This window comes from Trichosurus vulpecula, chromosome 1 (genome assembly GCF_011100635.1).
Source record: "Trichosurus vulpecula isolate mTriVul1 chromosome 1, mTriVul1.pri, whole genome shotgun sequence".
Classification (NCBI taxonomy): Eukaryota; Metazoa; Chordata; class Mammalia; order Diprotodontia; family Phalangeridae; genus Trichosurus; species Trichosurus vulpecula.
The window spans coordinates 482,060,455-482,075,980 of NC_050573.1; the positions used below are offsets into that span (position 1 = coordinate 482,060,455).

Genomic DNA, 15,526 nt, shown 5'->3' on the forward strand with positions numbered 1-15,526 from the left:
TATAATGATAGGATTCCAAATATGGAGTCACTTAAGCTAAGTGATCCTAATGCCCATAGAAACATACAGTATAGGCAAAACAGACAGTTGTCATTTTCCACTGTTAGCTCTATGTTAGTTGGATAACGCTTGCAGCTTTTAGATAAGCCAAACTCTTAACCTACTACAGGGGCCTTGAATCATTTACTCCTATTGCCTTAGTTAACATTAGTTAACCAGGTTGTGGTTGGATAAACTCTCCCCACCTGAGGTTCATAGAAGCCTGATATTGATATGTACTTGGAGAACTTTTCCACATCTGAGTCTGATTAGGAATGCCCCTTCCAACATCTGGCACAGGTTACCTGTTTTTAACCAAGCCAATTCTTAGGGTATATAATCTTGCGATCTGAACTCCAACTTTGAGGGTGTAGTGGGAGGCTGAGGACGTATAAAGAGTTCTGTACTTCAGTAGCCAACATGTCTCTTTGATCCTCCAGGTCGGGTGAGTCTGTTGCATGTGGGACAAATTTCTGTTGGTTTATATTGTCATAGTGTATGTATATGCTTTGTTTGCCTGCTTGCTATAACACATTACAATAAAGCTCATGATTGTATCATTTCCCTGAGTACCAATTTTCTAGAAATCCTTGACCGAGGTATTTGCTTTAACCAGAGCCAGGGAAACCATATAAAGCAGATTAAAACCCATACATGCCTGAAAATAATGATATCTGGTGTTCCTGAAAAGAACTGGGCGTAGACTTATGATTTTAGAAACACAGAATCATTGTTGAATTTTAGAGAATGGCATGTAAGCTACTTTATTTTTTTTTTGAGGGGGGAAGGCAGGGCAACTGGGGTTAAGTGACTTGCCCAAGGTCACACAGCTAGTACATGCGTCAAGTGTCTGAGCCCAGATTTGAACTCAGGTCCTCCTGGCTCCAAGGCCGGTGCTCTGCTCACTGCACCATCTAGCTGCCCCCCGTAAGCTTCTTTATGATACAGACTGTAGGCTGATTCATTTTGAGAAGAGAGTAAAACTGTGTTCAAGTCTAAATAAATATAAGCTACAAAAGACCTACAAAAATTGTGGCTATATGGATAAACCAGAAGAGTTTTTTTTCCCTGTTTTTATTTTGTTTTCAAACATGCATGAAGAGCTCTATTCTCTGACTCTAATTCATTGGACCTGAAGTGCTGAAATTTCTAGCTCTTTAAGAGCATTAGGTAGCATTATCTTCAGTCATGATCAATGCAAAACAAAAGAAAAAAGAAAAAACTATAGGAAAGTAGAAAATTATACCAAAAAACTCAAAATATTTTTAGAATACAAAGTAGGACAAAACAAAATGTGGCATGCAATTAAATTATTTAATCCTGAATTAAATTATGAAAATTAAAAATGGGAAATGGACAAAAGAAATAACATAAACACAGATTCTAATAATTTACTCCAGAACATTAACCAAGGTAAATTAATTGCCACAATAAAGAGACTAAAGAGCGCTTAGTGCCTTAGTTGGCACACATCTGACTTACCCACCAACCAGAAAGAGATAGCTGCCAAAAGCAATACCGAATCAGAATATAAACATTTGTAAAATCTTACAAATAAAGATTATGGAAGATTAGAAACTGGATCACCTCATGTAGGATAGAAAAGCAAGAGAAGGTAAAACCAGTTTAAAGAAAGGTTGGCAAGATATCAAAACAAAGTCATCCCAAGGGAATTCAAGGATAAAAATAGTTATCTACTGATCTATTTGCTCTACTCACTCATCTTATGTATTAGGTGCTTAATAAAAGCTAGCTGACTGACTACACAGAATCTTTTTGGTAGTCACCTTTACATGAATTGAGGGTATTCTTTTTACGAGGCATTGGGGAAAAAGCAGGCCTTTGCAAGCAATACTCAGCAATGGATCACATCTTCATTACCTCACAATTAACTGAAAGAAGTAGAGATATTAGAACACGTTGCACAGTGCATTTTGATTATTAAAAAAAACTGATTTAGTAGAACAAAATGTCACCTTGCAGATTCTTTTACAGCAAAGTATCTCTCATCCATATATCAAGTTCATGAAGAATACCTTAGAACATATGGCATCAGAAATGAACCTTTTCAATGACCCGCTGATAAAAAACATTTCAGACACAGAACAGGAAGGTGTACATTCATTAAATATAACGCCCATTACAATGGAGGAGATCCTGCACACAAGCTGAGGAAGTATTCCTTGTGAACAGTCAGGTCCTTCATAAGCTCCTATCTGTGGATGGCATTGTGGTTACTGCATCAAGTCCCAGGCCATTGCAAAGATTTCTGGATGCCATCAGTAATCAATCAAAGTAGTTAGGCTCATCCATATACACAGGAAAGAACAAGTGGATGAAGAATATTTATCACTCGGATTTCAACATGAATTTAGATAAACATGTGTATAGATTTTTCCCAACAGTATGTATATTTTGGGTATATAGTACAAATATAGAGTTGGGTCTAGAGTTGAAAAGGAAGAGGAGAAGGAGCTGGACTGATTTCAGGACCCAGAGGTTCTCATGAAGGAAAAGGCCCACTTTTTAATATAATCATTTTCCCAGTATGGCTATATCATAATTACACATGGAATACCACTGCCTCAGAAGAACTAAAGATGGCTATCACACACAGGGCAATGGAAAGGCACATGATTGTCATGAACAGGTGGCAACAAATAATCAATGAGAAATTCTAAAAAGAACAGGAGTAAAGGATATCATGAAAGAATTGTACGATGGGAAGAAGAGATAGGCTAGTCACACAGCAAGAGCAAGGGATGACAGGTAAATAACTGCAGTGCTCCACTGGTATTCTCACAATGTAGAGACAAAGCAAAGAAGGATTCTAGCAGATTGGAAGGACCATCAATAGTGAACTTTTAGGATAACATGGACAAGAGTTGCACAAGAAGGGCAAGAATAGATGGGCTATGATCAATGGAGGGAACTCCTGGATAAATGAAATCAAAGATGCATATGAATATCAAGAAAAATGCCCTTCAAGATGATCAAATGTCCCATGAATTAATCTTTCTCATTATGTCTAGACATATGATAAAAACAAACAAAAATTTCCTTTATCCTTCACAAGGAGAACCTGAGAAACATCCTCTATTTAGTTGAAACTTTCTTTTTGTCATCTGATTTTACTGGCATTCTTAACTGGTGGTCTATTAACTTTAAAAAAAAAAGACTGATAACTATTTCAATATAACTGTTTTCCTTTAGAGTCATATATATTTGTTTTATGCAATTAAAAGAATTATTATGAGAAGGCATCCATTTGTTTCAAAAGAATGCCAAAAGATCTATGACACACAAAAAAGATTAAGAACAATGAATCTATTGTGAGAATATCACGATTGCTACAATTTAGTTCCTTTAGCAAAATTTACATTTGTTGGTCACTAGACAAGAATTTTACACTAAGCACTAACAGCTAAATTAAAATTTATAGATGCTTTAAAAAAGTGTGATTCTGATCACCCTCTGGCCTTTTTCCAAAACTATGCCATGATCACTGAAGAAAGAGAAAGTTGATGCATAGGACTAGGGGTGATTCTGGAGTCAGTCAGTTGACATGCATTTATTAATTGCTTTATTATGTCCCAGGAAATACAAAGAAAGGCAAAAACAGAGTCCCTGTCATCAAGGGGTTCATATTTCAATAGGAGACAAAACACGCAAATAACTATATACAAAATATATACAATGTAAATAAGAGACTATCTCTGAAGGAGGCCTAGTAGGGGTGGAATTCGGGGGTAGAATGTGGAGGCAGTGTGCACTAAGGAGTTGGGGTATACTAGGAAAAGCTTGCAGAAAGTACTAAGTCTTGAGGGAAGCTAAGGAAGCCAGAAAGTTAAGGTGATGAGAGAGCATTTCAGACATGGGTCGGCCATTGAAAAGGCACAGATTTAGGAGATGGAGGAAGAGCAATGAAGTAGGTATTGCTAGATCGTAAGTATATGAAGGGGAGTAAGCTATAAGAGAACTGGAAAGATAGGAAGGGGAAAGTTTCTAAGTGCCTTAAATGCCAAAGAAAGGATTTTATATTTTACCTTGAATATAACACAGAGCCAAAGGCATCAAGAAAAGAGTCAGCAGATAGAGAGTAAGGATGACACAGGAGTAAATCTGCAAGAGAAGATAGGATATATGTAGAGGAGTTTGCCTTACAAAGAGAAAGGTCAGCTCTTCATAAGAGACAAGAGTAAAGGAGATTGTGAGGGAAGGTGTATGCATTATGAAAGATGTGGAGTGAATAACAGGAAGGTCTTGGTGAATGATCTTAACTTTTTCAGTAAAATATGAAGATCCTCAGCTGAGGGAGTTGGGGAGAGAGGATACCATGGGAGGCTTGGGAAAGGATAAAAAGGTTTGGAATACCTGTTGTGGTTAGTAGGAAAGCAAATTAATTACAAGAGTATAAAGGATTACCTTGTTGTAGTAAAAGCCCAGTTAAGATTATGTAACATAAATTATGTAACTGTGGCTTTATGATGTTCTCTAGCTCTGTTTGGTAGTGCATGAATGGAGATGAAGGTGCTAGATGGTGGGAGTTTGGCAAAGTGAGACTAGTGATAGAACAAGGGGGCAAGGGATTTGAGTGTAGAGGATTACCTTGATTCTGTTCATCTCAAATCTTTGTTTGTTAAGATAGGAAAGGAAGGAGAGCACAAATAACGTATGGGTGATGGCCTAAGAAAGAATTGAGGTATGGAGGGATTGGAAGTGATAGTGAGGACAAATAACAGGACCAGGGTCTGTAAAATATAGCGAAAGATGGAATGATATTAGGAATTTCAGAGTTCGTGAACAGAAAAATGGAACACTTGTGGTTGATGGCAAGAACAAGGGAAGACTATCTGTGTGCAAATGAGGTGGAGTTGATGAGAATTCAGAACTCAGTAGTCTGAAGAACTGGAAAGTTAGGGTATTCGAGGAAATATTAAAATATATGTTGAAATCTCCTAATATGAGAGTAGGAGTTGGAGAGGACAGAAAGACTGAAACAGGTAATGAAATCATTGAAGAAGGAAAGAAAATGGGAGTTGATAGATAATGGCCACTAGAATGTGGAATAGGTGTTATCTTTTGAATAGTGTGAACCTCAAATAGGGAGAGGTTGCTGACTGATGGTGGTAGAGAAAAAGCCTAGAATTAGCAATGGGGAGCAAAGTGAATTCAAACTACTTCACCAGGACCAGCGGAGGGGGAAAGGATATAGATAAAAGTGCGACCAGTAGTTAAAAATGGTAAGGGATACAGTATCATTCAGGAAAGCAGGTCTTAATGAGTGTCATTAGACGGGAAGAGTCAGAGAGGAAAAGGTTTAAGATGAAGTCATGTTTGTTAATTATGAAGTAGGCACTCGAGAGAGCACAGTGAAATGTGTGGGTGGATCTGGAATGGGACATTTGGGAAGTAGTGCTGAGAGAAATAGGAAGGAGGTAGTGGGAGGCTGAGGACGTATAAAGAGTTCTGTACTTCAGTAGCCAAGGTTCAAAATCACTGGGACGGGGAGAATATGGAAAGGTAAGAATATGTGAGCCATTGAAGAATGAGGCCTATCAGAGTCGAATTGAGCTAACCTTATTCCCAGTATTGATCAACACTCATCTACACCATATGTCATGCTACCTCAGTGCCCTTGAAGTTTCTATTCTTCCCCTTTACATTACTTTACTCTTTGCCTTCCCGAACCCTATCCGTCTTTTAAAGCCCAGATCAAGCTGTACTTCTGAAAGCCTTTCACTATTATAGTCAACCCATATATTCCTTTCACAGAGTTGTGTATTCCAAGTAATTTTGTAACAAATTATAAAAATTGTTCTCTTATTTTTTCTATACATGCCTTGCACCAGCAACTAAGTTCAAATCTCCATTATGGAAGGATCTGTGTCTTATTGCATCATCTTTGATGGAAGTAATTGATAAATATTTGTTGATTAAATAAAAATCAGATTTGACAGGAAAATGAAGACTGAAGAAATATGCTTGCTTACTTACTATAACCAAATTAGGATGCTTACTTACTGTAAGCAGAAGCTTTAGGCTTTGTTGCAAAGAGAATAATATGTGAAATTAAAGCCTTTATTCAAATTCATTTCATCAAAAGGCTGAACATGTTTGTTTGGATGAGAAGCAATTTTTCCTTTAAAATACTCAACCAGATTACAAAGAACCAGGGGCATTCTCTTCCTCTCATCAATCTGGCTTTCACTCCAGCAATAAGCATTTAGATAACAGATGATTGATTATACCTATGTCACATACATCCAACCATCAGCATCACCAGAATCATCATCATCATCACTATCACCAAACTAAGGACCAAACTCCAGAAACTGTTAATATGTCTGTCAAACCACTAGACAGATATTTGGTTCCATTTCTGTGATCATTTAAATACTGCTAATATTTGCTAAACGGTAAAAAACTGCATACTTTCAATTGTTTCATACTGCATTTTCTCCTCGATTGTAGGAAGAGGAGGCTGTCTGAGGATGATTTGATATTGCTAAGTTGTTTTATTTTTAATAAATATTAAATTTGTCAGCAAACTGGCAGTTGGTTCCCATAAACCTTGGTGTTCTAGTGAAGGTGGTATAATTTAAGTTACGTAACATCATCTAGGCTTCCTGCCCCACACATCTACTTTTCCTCTTATCTTCTCAGTCTCCCCAGACAGAAGAGTAAGCCTAGGCAAAGATCATAGTTATGGCCTTTTAGCTCTCAAAATTTAGAGCTCAGAGATGGCAAAAAGTATGAAAGAAGGGAAACAGCAATTCCTACATTAAGCATTGACTGTCTGTTAGATCCCTGCAGTGTTTTGGGTTTGTTTTGGTTTTGGGTTTTTTTTGGTTTTTTTTTTGCCTTCATTGCTTCTGAAGATCTACAGCAGTGTGTTTGTGGTTTGGCTTTTGTTTGTTTTTTGGTAGTCCAAAAGGAGCCTATGGAGAACACAACTGGAGACCAGCAGCCTCTCTGGGATTATTACAGATAGAGAATTAGGCTCTAAAAGAACTTCAGAACAGAATGTGAAAAAATGGAAGAAATATGCTCTTTTTCTAAAATTCTATGAACAAAATAAAAAGAAGACAAAACAAGAGCTCTGGGAAGAAATTAGCAGCTATGTGGGTGCCCAGATCTAACTGTTTTGTTTTTATTTTCAGGTTACTGACATTTCTGCTCTGCTTTCATTCAAATTTACACTTTTACCAATATACCTTAGTAACCTGTGTGTAAAACTGGCACCACCAGTTTTAGGTGACTGAAATTAGGTAACCACTTAGAATGGAAAAGGTAAATTGAGTTTTTTCTGACTTTGAATACTTATCACTTAGAAGCAGAAGGACAAAATTTCAGAATCTCTAAAGACAATTCAGAGGCCACCAACAAGAACCTCTCTCCTCTGAAAATAAATCATAGACTTTCTTCACTAATTCAGATCACCAGATAAATATGTCCTCAGACATGTTTAAAAGTCTTAATGTAATGAGGAAGACAGACCAAAACGACATTTGTAAAAGTGGTTTTCAGTGAAATACATCTAGCCAGAAGAAAAAGAAGGAAAATACACATGGTCAAATTCCACTTCTCCCTGGAACTCATCTCAATAAAGTTTCACTAAAAAAAATTAATGCAACAACTTCATTTTTCTCAAGTAAGTTGCTGAGAAACTAAGCTGGGGCTGTGATTTGATATATGATATTGCCAAGTTGTTTTATTTTTAACACATTAAATTTGTCAGCAAGCTTGTAGTTGGAGGCCATAAACCTTGGTATTCTAGTGAAGGTGGTTTAACTCAAATTATGTACCACCACCTACATGCTTCCTGCTCCACACCTCTACTTTTCCTCATCTTCTCACTCTCCTCGACAGAAAAGGGTGCTGAAAATTTGAAAACATCCTTTGCAGGCCCTATGCTAAATAAATTTCTTAAGGTTAGAAGTACCAGAAGCACTTCCCATTCATTCCAGTGGCTCTGCCCTATTCTTCTTATTCATCCATTTTAAGACCCAGGATGCCAGATACTAGCACTGTTATCATCATATTCCATTCCACTCTGTAAATGTTATATAACATATATACACATAAATATTATAAACATATGTATATTTATCTCTGATATTGTTTCCTGCAGTCTATTCCAATTTAATATTTATTTTTTTGGACAACTTATATTTTATATTCTGTTGAACTGCTGTTTTGCTTCTCTCTCCAGTCTCCTCATGTTCAACTTATGCATGCTATTGGTCACCTCCATAATTTCTCTGCCATCTGTTCAGTGCATTAATATGCTTCACCTTGCATAATCCAACTTAATGATAAATCCATTATAATGCATCTTGATAATCTATCCTTGCATTCTCATCCTCATTTCCACAGATAACTGCCCAAATTTTTCTTAGATAATGTTCTTACTAGACTTCCAACTTACACCATATGTATGTAATAACTGGCCTGGATATGTGTCAGCTATGGTATTTACAGTTTTTCATCTTATGAACGTGAGCTCCTTCACGCAGTTTTCAGCGAGGCATCAAGATTTATCCTAAAGTATACAACGTAACTATTTAGTTGATTATTCATGACAATGCTAACTTTTCAGTTATCTGTGTCTTCAATGTTTATACATGCTGTTATTCTCTTTTACAGATCTGCAGAGGAGAAGGACTGTTATCTGAGTGAGACTGAGTAAACAGGTATGCCAATTTTTATGTATGATGATGATATTATGGTCCAGAGTCAAGGAGACCTGAGTTCAATATGGCCTCAGACACTTATTACTGTGTAACTCTGGCAAGTCACTTAATCTGTTTGCCTCACTTTCCTCATCTCTAAAATAAGGATAATAACAGCTCCTACCTCCCAGGATTGTTGGGAGGGTCAAATGAGATAATAACTGTAAAGCACTTATTACAGTGCCCTGGCACATAGTGAGCACTATATAAATGTTAGTTATTGTTATTTTTATTAGCTATATAAAAACTTCAAAGCAATTTATATTAAGTACATGTTCTATTCCAGGTATTGTGGGTCATTTTGTATTGATTTATTTTCATTTTATGACATGGATAAAAATATAATTGTCAAATAAAGAAATGTTCTATTGGTAACTGGGTTTTCACATTTCACTTTGAATGTGCTAAGAATCTATTTTTAATATAATCATTTCAGTAATTACAAAAGATGAGTTAAAATGTTTCATGAAGAAAAAACAATTTTCAATTAAGAAGGTCTTAGGCAATAGTCTCTAGATCACATAGTAGAGATGGGCATGGGAGGGGAAATGCAGACTATTCTACAAGTTACCTTTGATGTCCTTCTCGTACCCATATCCAACTAGTCAGCAAGCTCTTCTTATTCTCTATTTACATCTTTTCTTTTCTGCTCTACTTTTGCAGCTACCACCCCAGCTCAGGCTTCATTACTTTTTGACTAAACTATTGCAATTAAATCCTGTAACTAACCTCACTCCAATTCATTATTTTCACTGTTGCCAAATTTAGATTTCTAAGTAATAGCTCTGATTATGATACACTCTTCTATCCTCCAAATCTGCCAGTGGCTCTCCATTACTTATCAAACACAATCTAAACTCCTTGCCTGGCACTCAAGGTTCTCTACTAGGGGTGGGGAACCTGCGGTCTGAAGGCCTCCTATGGCCCTAAGTCCTCAAGTGCAGTCCTTTGTCTGAATCCAAATTTCACAGAACAAATCCCCTTAATAAAAGGATTTGTTCTATAAGACTTGGGATTCAGTCAAAAGGCTACACCCAAGGGCCTAAAAGGCCATATGTGGCCTCGAGGCTGCAGGTTCCCTACCCCTGCCAATCTACCTACCCTTACATCGACATCTCCCTTGGACACTATGCCCCAGCCAAACTGGACTCTCATTTCCCTAGCACACCCTGTGTTCTCTTGGCTCCTTGATACTGTTCTCTTCTGACCATATTTAGAGCTTTTTAGTCACATACCGACAATTAGAATGTTGTTATTTTCTATGTTATGGTCCATTTCAAGAAAGGTTTTCATTTCCTCAACAAAGACTTACTCCAATGCTTTACTGTGTCATGGAGATAACCTATGTGACCTTGGGATTAGAAAGCTATGTCAGTGAAGTATTAGCTCCAGCATATTTTATGCCATTAGAAAGGCTTCAATATGTACCTAGCAACTGAATAAATCTGCTTTCTGAAGATCAGATTAGTTAAAGCAAAACAACTAGACTGGTCACTTACTGATGAATTTTTTGACCATAGCCACCCATGATACAAAGACAAATATAAAATGGTTGTCAGATCTTTTCTGGGTCCCTTTCATTTCTGAAGTGATAGTGGTAGGGTGACAGAAAAGGAACCATGGGTCTTTAAGAGTCACCACCCTTTTGGACCACCTATAAACTTTAATTTGGATGCTAGTACTCTAAATGTGAAATTTTTGTTTAATGATCAACAAATAGACATAATTCCATAATTCCAAATTCATAATTCCATAATTTAATAATATCAATTTTGAAAATCTTTTTTAAGGCTTTCACATTTATTATTTATTTTAAAGCATTCTTTTCTTTACAAACCCCACTTGTTAAGAATACAAACAATATATCAATTACATATGCAAAAGTATGCAAACATATTTCGATATTAGAATTATTACCAAAAAAAGAGAAAAAAGTGAGAAAATTAGACTTCAATTTGCACTCAGAGTTTATCAGTTCTCTGTCCAGAAGCATTTTTTCATCACAAGTTGTTTGGATTTGTCTTGGATCACTGCATTGATCAGAGTAAGCAAGTCTTTCACAGCTGATCAACATTACAACATTGCCATTACCATGCACAAGTGCTTCCATCACAAACACTAAACATAAAGAATATAGCCTCTATTACAGAAAGAGATACAGTGAAATTCAATATAATAGTTTTAAGCTGTCTTCACCTGCAGGCAAAAATTACTACCTCAATCAACCTGGACTGGCAAGGGATTCATGATCTACAGCAGAAATAACCAAAAATATACAACTTTTCAGTTGTTATCTTTTTTAGAGGACTTGAATAGTAGAAATACATAAATGGAAATGAGGGCATTAAAAGATGGAGTTCCTAGCTTCACCATGAAAACCTGAATCTAACTAACCTAAACTCGGCATGAATATTTTCCTGTGTATTCTTTGGTCACAAGAACATAATCAATAAAACCAATTCCCAATGAATGGAGTCACTCAATTCAATGTGAAACCAGCTATCATTAACATATGTGCTCCTGAAATAAATATATCAGTTGACATTTCCTAACACTATAATCTTTGTAAGGAATAAGAATATTATGAGTAAAAATACCACACAATTATAATTAAGGAACTTGAACTTTACTATACAACACAACTATAATTAAGGTCCTTGAACATTTAACAAGAAAAACTCATGAAGACATATCATAGAGCGCCCCCCCCCCCCCACAAAGGACATTAAAATGAGCTGAAACATGTCTCATAAAGCAGGAAACAGAAAAAATTACCTGGAATAAGCTCCATGATGATGTAAATGGGTTGTCTTTGTGTGCAAACTCCTATAAGCTTGACAATATTAGGATGGTCATATTGTTTGAGTATTCTAGATAGGAGAAGTTACATTAGTATATATAATTTAAATACACATACAAAACTGATTATTTACTCTATAAGCAAGGTACTATGTAAAAGTAGAAAGAGCACTGGCCTTATGGTCAGATAACCTGAATTTGAAACTCTATTTTGCCATTTAAAAGCTCTAAGACCTTAAACAAATCAATTAACTATGCTGGGCCTCAATTTTCTCATTTGTAAAATGAAGGGATAGGACTATATGACTGTGAAGGTCCCTTACAGCTTATATTTATGATTCTTTGAAGACCGATAAACTAAAATTCAAATCCAGGTTTCTCTTGACTTTAAGTCTAGTCCTCTTTTCACTACTTGGCAACATGATTCATTCTTAACATTTACCAATTATGACCAAGATGATATATGGTGGGTTGCCACATTAAATATAATTAGTTGGGTTGTGCATAAAATCCTGAAGAACATATGCTTTCACAAAATCCAACTTTGGATCAGATATTATATACAAGTAAAACTGAAAATTGTGTACTCATCTTGGACTATAAGATAAACATGAATTTAAAATAGAATACCATTTTTTAAAAATTTGACACCATCACGTATAAAATAAAAACTGCACAGCATAGTGGCTAGAGCTACCTTCAAGGCTAGAAAAGCCCTGGGTTCAAGGCCAACTTCTAACAAGTCCTGCCTGTGTGACTCTGGGCAAATCACTTAACCTTTTAGCACTCTAGGCAATTCTCTAATATTAGTAGTTGGAGGCGGACCTCATTAGTAGAGTAAGGTTCTCATTAGCAGTTTCCTGTAACAATGAAATTATGGGGATTGCTATCCACTCCCAAATGAGTGTCCCCTTTTTTTGCCACAAGAGAAATGCCCCATTGAGCACTTAGACAGATTTCAGTGGTAATAATAATAATAAAACTGTCAAACACTGAAGAAATTCAGATAATCTGAACTGGAAGAAAAGGATACTAGTCTTACTAAAATGTAATATTAATAGTCTGTCTCAGTTTGGGGTGAGGAAACATGTTCACAATGAGTAGGAGAAAATTAGGTATTAAGAAACACTACTTGACAGAGATCATTACAAACAATGGAATAGGCCACAGATGTCCCTGGTAGATATGTTATTTAAGCAGGGGCAAGAACAGATTATATTAACTCTGTAAGTTCTTTTCATTTTTATTATTCTATTATTATGATTAATGAGCTCTGTTTTCCAAAAGAGAAAGGACAATGGTATGAATATAACTATCTTAATTTAGGGTCAAATAAAATTTATATTTTTATACACGCATGCACAAACAGTTGAAAAATTTTTAAGAATGATAATATATTATGACTTGTAAGTGGAAGGATGGATTAGGAATAACTGTTGAGACAGTTATGGCAAATATTCTGTGAATTACTTGTAACTAGTCATTCATTCTATAACAGGAGTTCTTAACCTTTTTTGTGTCAAGGCATCTTTGTTGGGTGTTTTTAAATGAATAAAATAAAATAATGTTACATAAAGAAGTCAATTATATTGAAATATAGTTACCAAAATATTTTAGTAAACAAGTTCACAGTTAAGACTGCTCTAGAAAATTTAAAAAACACTTTACAATGCTTGATTTTAATATCAAATCTCGGCTGGTGGGCTGCAAACTTTCTTAGCAAGTAAAGAAATTCCATTAATCAGCCAGCATGAATACGGACATGAAATTAAATGACTCTCAAAACATATAAAATGCTAGGTGGTCTATTAAAGGCTAAAAAGTTTATTAAATTATATATGCTAAAATAGCACACTATCAAATTGTATAACAGAAAATAAATTAAATATTTTTATAAATAATTCTGCAGCTAATGTTATGACTAGGAATAACAACAAATGCAGTAAGTTTATGAGACAACAGGCTGCCAAATTTTCTAATCTATGATGCTGTTTATTAACTTCTTACTTCCATTAGAAAATATAATTGCCTTTACGTGGCATATTATAAGCATGTTAGACAAAGTTTCACAACTTTTTTCCATTGACCATATTTACTAATCAAATATTTTACTTTTTATATCCTATAGACACCATCGTTCATTTTCAGAGAAGCTGCTCTTGGCCTCATGTAGGTAAAAGGATAACTGAAATGAAACAAATTATCAAAACAAAAACATACTTGTAAGTATGTTTAAGGAAATGTAAACATATGAGGAAATTTTTAAGTAATGTACCAATAAATCAATTAATTAAAAAGCATTTATTAAGCACTCAGTATACCCCAGGCACTCTGCTAGCACTACAAAGAAAGGAGAAAAAAAGTTCCTGCCACAAATTTTATTTTCTAATGGAGAAAAAAAACACACAAATAACTAGATGCATACAAGACAACCATAGAATAGATGGGATGTGATCTCAAAGGAGAAAGTAAGTACTCTCAGCTGCAGAGACCAAAAAGGCCTCCTCCAGAAGGTGACTTTTGAGCTTAATCTTGGAGGAAGTCAGGGAAACTAAAATGTGGAGATGAGGATGGAGAGCATTCCAGGTATAGGGAAATACATAGTTGGCGTAAAGGCAGGAAGAAGATGGAGTGTCATGTTAAAGAATAGAAGGTAGCGCAGCATACCTGGGTATGGAGGGTAAGAAAGTGTAAGAAGACTAGAAAAGGAGGAAGGGACCATGTTATGAAGACCTTTAAATGCTGAACAGAGTATAAACACTTAGGTATGATAGTAATCATAAATGTATAGACACTTCGGAAGCATGCACATCTGAAGTGTGAAAAGAATGTCTACACTTCTATACTTAGAGAGATATCTTTAAAAGTCTGGCAGGACTGCTAGAAAAAAAATCTTTCACATGCACTTATGAAAATTCCAATAGATTTCATTTTGGGACACTTAAGGCTGGTTTTTTTTTTAAATCTTCTCAGAAAAAGCTTTGAAGGGAACAAATAAAAGTCTCAAATTCTCCACTGTCCAATAAATGAATGGCTGCATAAGTGGGAAGTAATGTACCTAGCATTGTAATGGTAAACTTACCAAGTTTCCCAAGACATGGACCACAGATTAACATTTAAACTAAGAGATACTTTATTAGTCATTTAAAAAATAAAGTGAAATAGATAATAATAATAGCTAATAACACTTTGAGTTTTGCAAAGCATGTCAGAAATATTATTTCACTTTATCCTCACAATAATCCTGGGAGTACGTGCTAATACTAGTCTCATTTTACAGATGAGGAAATTGAAGCGTACAGGTTAAATGACTTGCTCAGGGTCACAAGCAAGTGTTTGAGGGAGGATCTGAACTCAGGTATGTCCTGACTCCAGGTCCACTGTGCCACCTAGCTTTCCTGCAACAGAAAGAATCAAGTATCATAAAATCTTGTAGTCATATTTTTAGAGAGGGAGAAAATATGTTACTATTACTTAAAGAGTTTTTAGTTGTACTTAGTGTTGACTGTGCCACCAACTGAACACCTTCAACATTTTATATGGTAAGAGAGTGCAAGGTAGGACTGCGATTTTACTTAAGAGTAGAAAGAAGTAAAATAATTAGCAAGGGGAACTGGGAGGGATGGAATTGAGAGGTTAAAGAGAAGGCAGAACTGTGAGATGGAAAAAGGGGAATATGTTTTCTTAGGAATGGGAGGTAGGAAGATATGGAGAAAGAATTGATGCCTAAGTTCTAATGAAGAGGATATAAACATAGCAAGAAGAGATTTAGATGTGTTCATGAACATGTATAGCTCTGCATAGTGATGTATAAATGAGATTATAACAGCCTTATTCATTTAAGATAAACTTAAAAAATCCACATTGGATGCCACTTACCAGTTTAATTATTTGACTATCACCGTTTAATTGTTCTATGTAGTTGTTCACTTGAGTTTGACTCTCCGTAACCC

The 15,526-nt window shown here is 35.6% G+C and overlaps 1 protein-coding gene across 3 annotated transcripts in view; it reads right to left on the reverse strand.

Moving 5' to 3' along the window:
- Window positions 1-15,526, reverse strand: part of FER (FER tyrosine kinase) — a 272,528-nt gene that overhangs the window by 86,802 nt on the left and 170,200 nt on the right. For all 3 annotated transcript variants that reach the window (XM_036738466.1, XM_036738482.1, XM_036738474.1), the window contains one exon: window positions 11,550-11,644. In XM_036738466.1, coding sequence (XP_036594361.1) covers window positions 11,550-11,644 — 95 coding nt within the window. The remainder of the gene's footprint in view (window positions 1-11,549; window positions 11,645-15,526) is intronic.